General features: G+C 46.0%; 1 protein-coding gene across 2 annotated transcripts in view; it reads right to left on the bottom strand.

The window, feature by feature from the left end:
• Window positions 1-6,093: 6,093 nt before the first annotated feature.
• Window positions 6,094-13,605, bottom strand: part of BLOC1S6 (biogenesis of lysosomal organelles complex 1 subunit 6) — a 33,740-nt gene continuing 26,228 nt past the window's right edge. For both annotated transcript variants that reach the window (XM_077474089.1, XM_077474088.1), the window contains one exon: window positions 6,094-8,876. In XM_077474089.1, the coding sequence (XP_077330215.1) occupies window positions 8,757-8,876 (120 nt within the window). In that variant the 3' untranslated portion in view covers window positions 6,094-8,756. The remainder of the gene's footprint in view (window positions 8,877-13,605) is intronic.

Below are 13,605 nucleotides of genomic sequence, written 5' to 3' on the forward strand. Positions count from 1 at the left end.
TAAAAGTGACATTTTGGCACTACTTCTAAATGTGTTCAAAACAAAATCTCCCATTGGACCAATATGTTTACAATGCAGATGTGTCATACACACTCCCTCTATGATATCTTACAATATGGTATTATTTTACTGTGGAAATTTAAAGATATACAGCTCCAAATATCAACCCTTTGCCTACAAAGTGACATTTTGGCACTACTTCTAAATGGGCTCAAAACAAAATCTCCGATTGGACCAATATGTTTACAATGCAGATGTGTCAGACACACCCCCTCTATGATATCTTACAATACGGCATGATTTTACTGTGGAAATTTTAAGATATAGAGCCCCAAATACCAACCCATATATCTCTATATCTTTAAATTTGAACAGTAAAATCATACCGTGTTGTAAGATATCACTAAGGGGGTGTGTATGACATGTCTACATTGTAAACGTATTGTTCCAACGGGAGATTTTGCTTTGAACCCATTTAGAAGTAGTGCCAAAATGTCACTTTGTAGCCAAAGGGTTGATATTTAGGGCTCTATATCTTTACATTTCCACAGTAAAATCATACCATATTGTAAGATATCATAGAGGGGGGTGTGTATGACACATCTGCATTGTAAACGTCTTGGTCCAATGGGAGTGTCATGGTTATGCAGTGATCTTCCTGTGTTTGCTTACCTTCCCTCATGTCTTCAGACTAAGAAGCCAGCCACTTCCACCTGGTGGTTTTTATAACCTCTCCTCTAAGCATGGCTCCACCCCAGGCCCTATCAGGGAGCCCTATATAAACCTGTGCACTGCAGGCCTCAGTGCTGATCAACCATTGTGTATTCTTTGTGTGTTAGCTTCCCGTTTCCTGCCCTCTGCTCTGCTACTGGTTTCCGTTACCGACTTTGGCGTGTCTTGACTATCCTTGCCTGTGATCCTGCCTTTTGGCGTGTACCCAACTATTCTTGTCTGCTTGTGGCCCCGACCTTGGCTTTGTCCCTCACCATCCCTATCCTCCTGTTGCCTACTGTGGGTGTGAGCTGGGGGACCCTGGGGGTCGCGACCTGAAGCCAGTTGCAGCCAAGTCCATCCTCACCACTGGAGGCTCTGGTGAACACCTGCTGGCTCTTAGACTCCGCGCCCCAGGGAATCTTACGCTCTAACCCCAGTGGGATCTGTACTCCGTCTGCAGCAGTCAGCCGTAGGGTCCACAACCTTGCGGTGCACTCCGGATCCCTACGGTGTGCACCTGTCACCTCGCCTCAAGGTGACCTGACAGGGAGATTTTGTTTCTGATCCACTTTGAAGTATTGGAAAAAAATGTCAGTTTGTTGCCAATGGGTTGATATTTGGGGCTCTGTATCTTTAAATTTCCACAGTAAAATCATACCATATTGTAAATGTTAGAGAGGGCGATGTAATATATAAAATAATGATTACACAGAGCTGTCACACATACATTATGTTATATTTAGTTTTTCTGTGTTGAATATCCAACCAAAAAAACTTGTCTGATAGCAAGACCACTGATTTGCAACTGTCTGATGGCTTGACTCCAGTGCTTGAGTGTGGTGGGGAGAAGAGAGGGGAGGAACAGTAAGGGGGGCTGCAGTAAAAGTAAAAGAAGTTGGAGGAACAGCAGGGGGGCTGCATATAGAGGAAATGATCTTTCTATATTCCTCCATGCAGTCGCTGAATACTTGATTCTCCTCCTCTCCCTCCTGCAAGCACTCAGCGGCTGCATGGAGGAATATAGAAAGATAATTTCCTCTATATGCAGCCCCCATGATGATCCTCCTCCCCAGGCACACTGGCAGGGCTGTACCGGCGATATTTTCCCCTGTTGATCACAACGCTGTCTGGCTCTGTGTTCGGCGGCCGCTCTGTAACATGGCCCCGCCACCCCCAGACCAGCTCGTGTGATAGGCGGAACGTTGATTCTCTCTACTATCACACGAGCTGGTCTGTGGGGGCCATGTTACAGAGCGGCCGCCGAACACAGAGCTGTGATCCGCATTAGCAGGCCCCAATGCAGCTGAAAGTAAAAGCGGCCCCAGGGCAGAAATCTCAAGGTAGGCCAGTCCGGCCAGAATACAGACCTCACCTCCCCTCCTCCATATAATACAGTCCTCCCCTCCATACAATACAGACCTCCCCTCCCCCCTCCATATAATACAGAGCTCCCCTCCCCCCCCTCCATATAATACAGACTGCCCCTCCCCCATATATGAAAAGAAGTCAGTGAGGTGTACGGATGTGGGGTGTGCTGTGTGATGGATGGGGGGGAGGGGGACACACATGGTCTCACCTGACTGACTGCATACAATTGTTTCCTCAGTCCAGCCACTGACATTGTGTCCTCGCTCCCGGTGTCCGCGATCTGACAGAAAACTGAGGAGCGGGAGAAGTCTGGAGAGGAACAAGTCCCGCCCACTGGCTGTGATTGGAGAAGTCATATGCCCCGCCCCAAAGGCTTATCACAGCAAGCTCATCCCCAGTCTACAAGCAGTGATTAGCTGGGGGCGGGGCGACTATCTGGATCTCAAGGAGGAAATTAAACGGATTAAAGTGGTTGTAAACCCATGGGGGTGGGGGAAGGAACCTGCAAGGCAAAGGCATAATGAGCTAGTATGCATAGCATACTAGCTCATTATGATCAAACTTACCTAAGAACGAAACCCCCGAAGCGGTCCTCTTTATGTCCGCCGCTGCCATGGATCCCGGAGTGACTTCCGGGTCTCGCTGCTCCGGCGCTGTGATTCGCCAGGGCAGCGATGACGTTACTCCCGCGCATGTGCAGGGGAGCCGGCACTCACGGCATATCGCCGCGATCTGCGGCCTGCCCAGTGCGCATGCGCCGTAGACAGCGGTGGCTGTCTTCGGGTAAATATCTCCTAAACCGTATAGGTTTAGGAGATATTTCTTGGACCTACAGGTAAGCCTTAATCTAGGCTTCCCTGTAGGTCAAAGTGGTTTGTAAGGGTTTACAACCACTTTAACCACCATAAGTGGCACAGAAGATGTCATTTCCAGGGGGAACCAATCACGTATTTTACACTAAAGAGTCTGGGGGATCCGTATGGGGTAGAAGGGGGTGGGAGTGTCAGTTTACCCACATAACAACCGGCCCATAGCCAAATGACGGCTACAGGGAGGTTGCTTAACCCTGGGAGGGAGTACTATGATGTCCTCCCAGAATTCCTCCTGGAGCGCTCTGGCCCCAGCTGATCATGGTAAACGGCCGATCATCGCGGTGTTCTGGCATATAGTGTCCGCCCCGTACTGTGCATGCGCAGCGCTTGCGCAGTACGGAGCAGAAGAAGCTTCGGAAAATCTCCGAAGATGAACGGCGCCTGCGCCATGAGTCGAGGTGGTAGCCCCACCATCCAAGCAGACATAGGGCTGGGAAAATTTGAGGGCCGCTCGCCACGCTTCGGTGCACGGCCTCGCTGCTCTTGGCTCTTTTTATTCCAACTCTATGTCCACTTGGATGGTGGGACTAGAACCTGGACGCATGGTGCAGGCGCATTCATCTTCAGGTATTTTCGGAATATGTGTCTGCTGTGTACTGCGAACACTATCCGATGGGGGACTGTATCTGATAGGACACCGGCGGTTTACCACGTGATCGCTCCGTCAAATGACGGAACATTTCACTTGTAAACAAACCCAGTTCCTCTCTACTGGCTGTGTACCGATCAGGACAGTGTGAGGAGAGGGGGAGAGCGGATGGAAGCAGCGCTGTGGGCTGGATCTGTAGTGCCCACAGCGCTGCTCAGTGACAATTGCAGTCACATCCCTCCATCCATCCATGCTCAGCCATCCCTCTATACTCTGCACTACCATTCAGTACCCTGCGATACTCTGCAATAACCTGCGAACCTATGCCATACTCTGCAATACTCGGAGATATCCTGCAATACCATGCGATACCCTGGAATAATCTGCAATACCCTGTGATACTCTACAATACCCTGATGCGAGACCTCCCCCCTCCATATAATATAAACCTCCCCCTCCCCTCCATACAATACAGACCTCCCCTCCCCACCATCCATATAATACAAACCCCCCCACTCCATATCATACAGACCTCCCCCCCTCCATATAATACAGACCTCCCCTTCCCCCCATTCATATAATACAGACCTCCCCTCCCCCTCATCCATATAATACAGTCCCCCCCTTATAATACAGACCTCCTCTACCCCCACTCCATATAATACAGACCTCCCCTCCCCCCATATATTAAGAGAAGACAGTGAGGTGTACGGATGGGGGATGTGATGGATGGGGGGAGGGGACACACACGGTCTCACCTGACTGACTTCATGGAATTGTGTCATCGGTGTGTGATGGGGAGGGGAGCCCGGTGTCCGCAATCTGACAGAACACTGAGGAGCGGGGGAGAAGTCTGGATAGGAACAAGTCCTGCCCACTGGCTGTGATTGGAGAAGTCATATGCCCCGCCCCCAAAGGCTTATCACAGCAAGCTCGTCCCCAGGCTACAAGCAGTGATTGGCTGGGGCCGGGGTGGGGGCGGGGCGTCTAGCTGGATCTCAAGGAGGAAATTAAACGGATTAACCTCATAAGTGGCACAGAAAATGTCATTTCCATGGGGGAACCAATCACGTATTTTACACTAAATAGTCTGGGGGATCCGTATGGGGTAGAAGGGGGTGGGAGTGTCAGTTTACCCACGTAACAACCGGCCCATAGCCGAATGACGGCTACAGGGAGGTTGCTTAAGTTTTGGGGGGAAAAAAATTAAATTTTAAAGAAAGAACTGAAGCAAAATAAGGGTCACAGCCCATCAATGCAGCCTAATCAGTGCCCATCTACAGCCTCACCGTTGCCATCAGAGTAGCCTGATCCATGCCCATCTGCAAGCCTCTGCGGGGGCGGGAGGAGCGCCAACAGATTACATACAGGAGAATCTCCTGTTTACTTGGAGGCCTCTTTAATGCAAAGTCGCGCCTCCTATGATAGACAGAACAGTCGTCCAATGGCAGCCCAGGAGACAGGACTCCCTATTACAGATGCCGCAGAGTAAACAGAAGGAAAAAACGGGTCTCTGGTAGGCCAGACAAGACTGTGCTGTATGGCAGAGCTGTATAAATGTCAAGACTGCAGGGACAGAAATACAAATCATTTGTCAGATGAGGCAGCTCCAATATACGTGACGTATTTGTGCATTTAGCAGTTTGCCTGGAGTTCAAATTTAATAACAAAAAGCACAACAGACCTGGCACCTAGATGTGTGACCTACAAATGGGTACTCCACAGTTACAATTAAGAGTTACTGCTTCTGGGATCCCCCATTGATGTTCCTGGCCCCTCCCACCTGCCAAGTGCCCCCAGAGCAAACAGCTTGCTCTGGGGTACCCAAGCAGGCTCGCTCCTGAGCTGCTGCTCTGCATGTCTATTCAAACACAGAGCCCTGGCTTGGCCTCGCCCCTGCCTTCTCCTCTTTGGCTGTGACTGACAGCAGAGGGAGCCAATGGTTACCGCTGCTGTCTCAGCCAATGAAGAGGGAGAGTCCCCAGAGAGCGGAGGTTCTCCTGCACATCACTGGATCGCAATGTGGCTCAGGTAAGTATTGGGGGGACTGCTGCACACAAATGGTTTTTACCATCATGCATAGAATGTATGAAGGTAAAAACTTTGAGCCTTTACAACCACTTTAACATGTTAGGTATCCATTTACTCACCGTTTATATTTTACCAATAAAAATGGGCATTGTATTGTGTCTGTGTGCATGAAAATTAATGTATGTGCATTTTTACTGAAAATTTGCTTTTAATAAATAGCTGCACAAATAACGTGCAACAATTTCTGCAGACAGCAAATAGTTAATTAGGCCTAACAGTTAGCGTGAATATATTTAAAAGTCAATAAATCTTAAAGACAAGCAATATCAAAAGTGAAATTGTACCATTCTCTAAATAGAAGTTAGAGCCCCTGCCTGATTTGTCTTGTCATCCTTGTCCCTTTAGGGGGGGTTGCTGTTCACTTTCCTTTAGGACAGGGAGTCCATTATATCGGTTATATTATTAGGATTCAAGAGTTATTGCATTAAACAAAGAAGCTGGCCACCATCCAATGACAAATCAGATTTAAACAGACTTTATTTTTCCAGACAAGATCACCAAACATCCAACCAGGCTGAGCCTCACTCTGATGCATTTCACACAGAAGAGCTTACCATATGCATGGAGCATTGATGAGCTCCATTAGGCTACCAACTGCTGTCAAAGTGATGGGCGGATGGCAGAGTAATGAGCAGCAGGTCTTCCTGGTACAGTCGTAAAGGACACAGACACCTAAAGGGGCTTACATGCGCTGACACATATCTTGCTCTATGCTCTAGGACAGGGGTCTCTAAACTTTCTGAACAAAGGACCAGTTTATCGTGAGTCACATTTTGAGGGGGCTGGACTGACCAGTGGGAGTAGAAAATGCTTTGGGGTCAATGGGAGTAAAGAATGCCCAATCATTGGTAGTAGCGGGAGGAATACTGCCACATTGTTGGTATTAGGGGGAAAAAATAGTGCCCCATCATTGGTGTTATTGGGAAGAATAGTGCCCCATCCTTGATGTCAATGGGATGAATAGTGCTGCATTGTTGTTATCAGGGCAAGGAATAGTGCCCCATCATTGGTGTCATTGGGAAGAATAGTGCCCCATCATTGGTGTCATTGGGAAGAATAGTGCCCCATCATTGGTGTCATTTGGAAGAATAGTGCCCGATCGTTGGTGTCTGTGGAACGAATAGAGCTGCATGGTTGATATCAGGGCAAGGAATAGTGCCCCATCATTGGTGTCGCTGGGAATATGACCTTGCATTTGGTGCCAGTGAGAGGAATAGTGCCCCAGCATTGGTGTCAGTAGGAGGACTATTGTCCCAATATTGGTGTCAGTGGGAAGAATAGCACCCCACAGTGACAGGAATGATGTCCTATTATTGGTGTAGAAGGAAAGGTGTCCCAAGGGCCTGAGAAAGGCAAGCAAAGGGCCACATCAGGTCCCCGGGCTGCATTTTGGAGACCACCGCTCTAGTATCTTGGCACCCAATCAGCGCCCCTTTGGCACTTGTTGTGTGGCCCTTGCACCCTCCGCAGACAAGTCTATATTTTCCTTACATAGGGCATGGTTTGGTTTATCTATTGCCGACTATCTTTTTTCTGTGCTGCCCATTATTTTTTCCCCCTTTGCTTTATTATAATAGAGCTTACTGGGACACATCATTTTTAAGTGGGCTATAGGGAGCAAACATGGAAGCATGCATTTGTAAAACTGCTGTAAAAGCAGCGCTTTCTAGCAGTCTCATGTAATGTGCCTAAGGCATATGACTGTCACCTGAAGCACGTCCCCAGTCTCCCATATAGCATGTTCGGCTGTTTGCAGATCCTAACCATCTCCTGCAGCATCTCTGACAGTTTTCTGTAGGATTGCATTAACTGAATATTATGTGTGGCCCTTTGGTGATGTCAGGAGCCACACTTGAAACCCGGCACATCAAGATAGTTGACCACCAATGCACTAGGAGCTCTGAAATCAGAGGTACCCATGGAAATGTTAGTTTCAGGTTCTGGCCTGCTTCCTCCTGCAAATTGCTAATTATCATTTACTGCAATGGGCATGCCCAATGCACAATTCCCATCTCTTCATATCTCCAAACTCTGTATTCTATACTTGCAGTCTTTTTAGATAGTTTTCAGAAATTACAGCCAATTACGGAAAATCTTTGGCAGCTGTAGGATGTATGTTCACACTCATAATAATTATCGCTATGGCTTGCTTAGAAAGAGTGGATACACAAATATACTATTTCTTTAACTCTTTTATATGATACATCAATGCCGGAGCCTGAAAAAAACAGGCATTGCCTTTTTGCAGAAAGGGATGATGATTTTCTAAAATAACACCTGTGTTATGTGAACAGTTTGGAAACAAGCGGGTTTCTATTGCCTGCCAACATAGATAACAGGGTAGAACTATTTAAAAGTTGCTTGGCTGTATAATTTTTCTCAATTTTTTTCTGGAGCTTTCAAACATTTCACAAGAATACAATCATGTAACAGGCAAAAATAGTGCAATGCATCTCATACAGACGAATACTGACTATCATTCAGCAGCAAGCAATTTGCAGATGGCTCCATTGATGATACCGTTTCATAAGGTATGTAAAAACAAAAACAAACTATTATACAGTACAAGAAGATCTTTGCCTAATTTAAATTATAATAGGGCTGGTCTCTATCTTAAATAACACAGGCATATAATTAAAGATACCGTAAATTGCCTTCCGGATATTAGCCAGTAGATGGCAGCAAAGTTCCATGGTCATCTGGAGCAGGCCTCCTAAATACCATATTTGTTGTTCTCTGCATTCCTACTAAGCTCCCTGGCACTATATATAAAATTATATTTCATTGGAAAAGAGTAGTCGGCGCTTTCGTACAGAAAGAAAAGAATTCATGCTCCAGCTAGTACATTCTCTTCACTGCTTGGATAGACTTTCTTCACATGCTTTATCATACACAATGATTGCACCCACGCTTATCTTGAAACGCATTTGAAATTTGTGCTCAATCAGTGCAAGCCGGGCAAGCAGAAACCTGGACTACCGGATGGTTAAAAGCATAAAAATTGTAGACTAGAATTTTTTATAACTGCCTTCACCTTCAACAGTAACAGCGCAGATTTTTCATAACTAAATAGAAATGCCCAGGACGCGAGTTCATGAACGGGCCGAGACATGCCCTGCATTTCATGTCCTTTTAGCTGGCTTGGCTGTTAATTGTTTTTCTCGCTCCAGCTCACGCTCACGTTGCTGTTCTTGCTTAAGATTTTCCTCCTGTTTCTTCTGCTGCAACTTTAGTGCTCTCTTCTGAAAAAAAAAAAAAAAAAGACAGGAAACCCATCAGTAATGTCTCCATAAATGAAAAGGCTAGTGCAGCCTAAAAAAGGGATGCTGCAATCATGTGAACATTGATGTACAGCAGGGATTTCAAACTCAATTTCATTGTGGGCTGCCTCAGCAGTATGGTTACCCTCAAAGATCCGGTTGTATCTGGGGTGACCTACATACAGAATGCAAGGCTCAGGAGTGCGTTACATGTAATGTAGAGTTCAGGAGTGTATTACGTACAGAGTGCAGAGTTGAGGGGTGCGCTATGTGCAGAGTTGAGGGGTGCGCTATGTGCAGAGTTGAGGGGTGCGCTATGTGCAGAGTTGAGGGGTGCGCTATGTGCAGAGTTGAGGGGTGCGCTATGTGCAGAGTTGAGGGGTGATCTATGTGCAGAGTTGAGGGGTGAGCTATGTGCAGAGTTGAGGGGTGAGCTATGTGCAGAGTTGAGGGGTAAGCTATGTGCAGAGTTGAGGGGTGAGCTATGTGCAGAGTTGAGGGGTGAGCTATGTGCAGAGTTGAGGGGTGAGCTATGTGCAGAGTTGAGGGGTGAGCTATGTACAGAGTGCAGAGTTGAGGGGTGAGCTATGTACAGAGTGCAGAGTTGAGGGGTGCGCTATGTACAGAGTGCAGAGTTGAGGGGTGCGCTATGTACAGAGTGCAGAGTTGAGGGGTGCGCTATGTACAGAGTGCAGAGTTGAGGGGTGCGCTATGTACAGAGTGCAGAGATGAGGGGTGAGCTGTGTGCAGAGTTCAGGGGTGAGCTACGTACAGGTGTCAGCTGTGCGCTAGGTACAGAGTGTAGCGTTCGGGAGTGTGTTATTTACAGAGTGCAGGGTTCATGGGTACGCTACATACAGAGTGTAAAGCTGGGGGGTGCACTGCGTAAAGTGCAGGGTTTTGGAGTGCGCTATGTACAGAGTTCAGGATTATGCTACATACAGAGTGCAGGGATTAGGGATGTGCTACATACAGAGTATAGAGTACAGGGGTGCAGTGTGTGCAACCCCATCATCAACCCAAGGGCCTTCTTCGCATCTCTCCCACATACCTGGCACCTCTACATCTAGTATCTCCCCGTGTAAGGGGATCTGCATGCTCTTGCAGGGAGGATGTTCTCTCCCCCAGATTCTGGAGATCTGTCCCCGCCATGCCCCACCATGAGTGCATACAGGAATCTGTTAGATCCAGGAGCCTCTGAGAGCAAAGCTGTCCTTTGTAAACACAGAAGGCTTCTGCGTGTACAAGTGACAGTGGGGAGTGAGAGCCGGAGGTGACAAAAACTGAGTTCCGAGGACCACATATCAAGGCCTGGTGGGCTGCATTCGGCCCATGGGTCCTGTGTTTGATATATGTGATGTACTGCCCAAAGCAATAGAACAACCCAAAGTTGGCTTCCTCTCAGGCAAAAGTACCTCTTTCTTGCTATAAATAAAAAAAAACTGTTCTAAAATCCAAACTGTCACAACCTAGCCATAGATAAGGTCTTCCAAATGCATGGTGGGATGTGAACAGAGAAAGAAGATCTGTATGGCTGCTCTCGGTAATATATAACTCCACCTTTATTGCAGTAAATCCTTGTAACACAGCACTCAGAAGCATAGAGATCACAGCGGGGGACTGAAGGTTGATGAGTTTAATGCCTGTCTCAGCACTTAATCATTACATGCTCGATCGATCCTGCAGCCACCTAATATAGGAGAACAGGACTCCATTCAGCTGTACACAATTAGCTGCTGATAGATCAATCCCAGATAGGTAGGTCAGCTACATTGTATACCTCATATAATTGTAAAATTGTCAACTCTGCGCTCAGAAAGCAGAACAGAAACACGATACAATTAAAATACATCAAAGATGACAAATGGGACTATGAAATATCACATATATATATATATATAAACAGTTTTCCTCAATATTTTCAACACAGGAGGAACTCCTGGTATAACTTTCATCCCTCTAAAAATGACTATATCTACAACTCACAATACATTAGTGTGATGATCAGTGGGAAGAATGTCTCTTATGTACCGTACACATCGGAAATTTCGGGCAGCAAAAGATTGAGAGCATGTTCTCCATTTTTCGGTCGGAAAAAGTTCAGAACGGAAATTCTAATCGTCCGTACAAATTTTGACGCACACAATTCCTACACATGCTCAGAAACAATTTGACGCATTCTTGGAAGCACTGAACCTAATTTTCTCGGCTCGTCGTAATGTTGTACGTCACCGCGTTCTTGAAGGTCTAAAGTTCAGAGAACGTTTGTGTGACCGTGTATATGCAAGACCAGCTTGGGTGGAATTCCGTCGGAAGAACCGCTCGTGTGTACGAGGCATTACATTTGTGGTCATGGCTAAGAATACTCCTAATGCCTTGTACACACGGTCAGACATTCCGACCACAAAATCCGTCGCATTTTTTTCCAACGGATCCTAAACTGGTGTTGCATACACCTGGTTGGACAAAGTTGACGGAAAATCCGATCGTTCGTTACGACGGGACTATGTTGAGGCTAGTAGCCAATAGCTTTGGTCTCGTAATTTGATCTGAGCATGCGTGGCACTTTGTCCGATCGGAATTCTCTACAAACGATTGGAAAAAGTCAGATCGGATTTTTTTTGTCTGAAAATTTGAGATCCTGCTCTCAATTTTTTTCCGTCAACAGAGCCCACACACGATCGGATTTTCCAACAATATAATCCGATCGGACATTTTCTGTTGGAATTTCCGAGCGTGTGTACAGGGCATAAGGCTCCGTTCACATGGGCTTTCCAGCCAGCGGACTCTCTTGCTCAGTGCCGGATCGATCGGTTGATCCCCGCTGAGCAGGCGGATGACAAGTCCGTCTCTGCTCACTGTGCAGGGACAGACCTGTCAGAGCCCCGCTCAGTATATCAGTGTTAAAGCCCAACTCCTTGCAGAGAGGTGTCAGATAAACAGAGATGGTATTTCTTTAAAATTGCTGTGAGATTTTAAACACATCAGATTATTCCGAATTAGCTGATCACTTTACATGTGAGCCTATCATATATTAAAAAATGCTATAGAACGGGTCATCGTCTTCAAGGTCTCAGGATGTTCTTCACCAGCTGGAGCCATTCTGTTGCTGATTTACCCCCGTAAATGTTTAAACAATCCACTAAAAACAAGGCACTATAACATTCTGTGCATACTTGGTAAAGTGCATGTCAGGGCAAAATGCAAAATCACATGCCATAGATCTGTACATTACATGCACATTCCCCATGTTTTATTCCACTAGAAACTTTCCAAGTACAGAAAAATACCCGATGATCCTGCCAGAAAGCCACTGATCTCCTAACTTTCTGTAGTGGACTGACAACACTTCCTCTTCTACATTGAAATCCCAAGAAGTGTTGTCAGCTCTGCCCAAGTTCTCCCCTGTTGGACTACAGAACATCCCCCTATATAAATGCAGATGAAAGGGGGAGGTGCACTGTAGCCCAACAGGAGATAACTGAGACAAAGCTGAAAATATGGTCTGAGGTTTTAGTGTAGCAGAGGCAGCATTGTCAGCCCACAGAGCGAAGTGGATTACTGGCTGCATCAACATATATTTTCCTTGTGTTTTCATATAGCCAACAGATGCATGCTTTACAGAAACATATGGCACATGTTTTTTTTTTTTTTTTCACTTTACATACAATTCTTATTCTTCTATTATGATTTAGATAATGGTGGGATCCAATGTTATAAGCCGTTTGCAAAATGGGCACTTACACCCCCTTTCTGCCAAAGCCATTTTTCAGCTTTCAGAGCTGTTGCACTTTGAATGACAATTGTGCGGTCGTGCTACACTGTACCCAAACACATTTTTTATCTTTTTTTTTTCACACAAATAGAGCTTTCTTTTGGTGGTATTTAAAATAAATGAATAAATAAAAAGACCAAAAACGTTGAAAAAAAAATGTTTTTTATTTTTTTCTGTCAGTAAATTTTGTAACCAAGTAATTTTTCACCTTTACTGATGTGCACTGATGAGGCGGCACTGATGGGCACTAATAGGCAGCACTGGTGGGCACTAATAGGTGGCACTGATGGGTAGTACTGATAGGCACAATACAAAAGAGGGGAAGGCGCACTGACCTAGTGCATTACCATAAAACAGCTTTATTTAAAAATAAATCAAATAGCAAAATGGCCACTCACAAACGAGTATTGATCAAAGGCAAAATCAATACAAATAGATCCATCGCACCAAACGTTTGGCGAATCCAGACCAGATGCCAGGGGAACTGGTAAATACCTCTACGGAAATGGCTAACGCGTTTCGGGAGTGACCCCCTTTCTTCAGAGCCAAAAAGGGCAATCAACAATTGGTTGCCCTTTTTCCGTACCAATTCCTCTGACATCTGGTCTGGATTCGCCAAACGTTTGGTGCGATGGATCTATTTGTATTGATTTTGCCTTTGATCAATACTTGTTTGTGAGTAGCCATTTTGCTATTTGATTTATTTTTAAATAAAGCTGTTTTATGGTAATGCACTAGGTCAGTGCGCCTTCCCCTCTTTTGTATTGTTTCTCTCTAGTATTTGAACACCCAATGTTCTAAAGGAGGGCTGCAAGACTTAGTGACAACACCATTTCAAACTGTCTATATCACATTTCAAAGACCAAGAAACCAGAGCGCAGGAGAATTTGTTGTTTTAGTACTGATAGGTGGCACTGATTGCTAGCATTGACTGGC

Source organism: Lithobates pipiens, unplaced genomic scaffold, assembly GCF_037356315.1.
Source record: "Lithobates pipiens isolate NorthernLeopardFrog02 unplaced genomic scaffold, aLitPip1_a1.2 Scaffold_8, whole genome shotgun sequence".
Taxonomy (NCBI): Eukaryota; Metazoa; Chordata; class Amphibia; order Anura; family Ranidae; genus Lithobates; species Lithobates pipiens.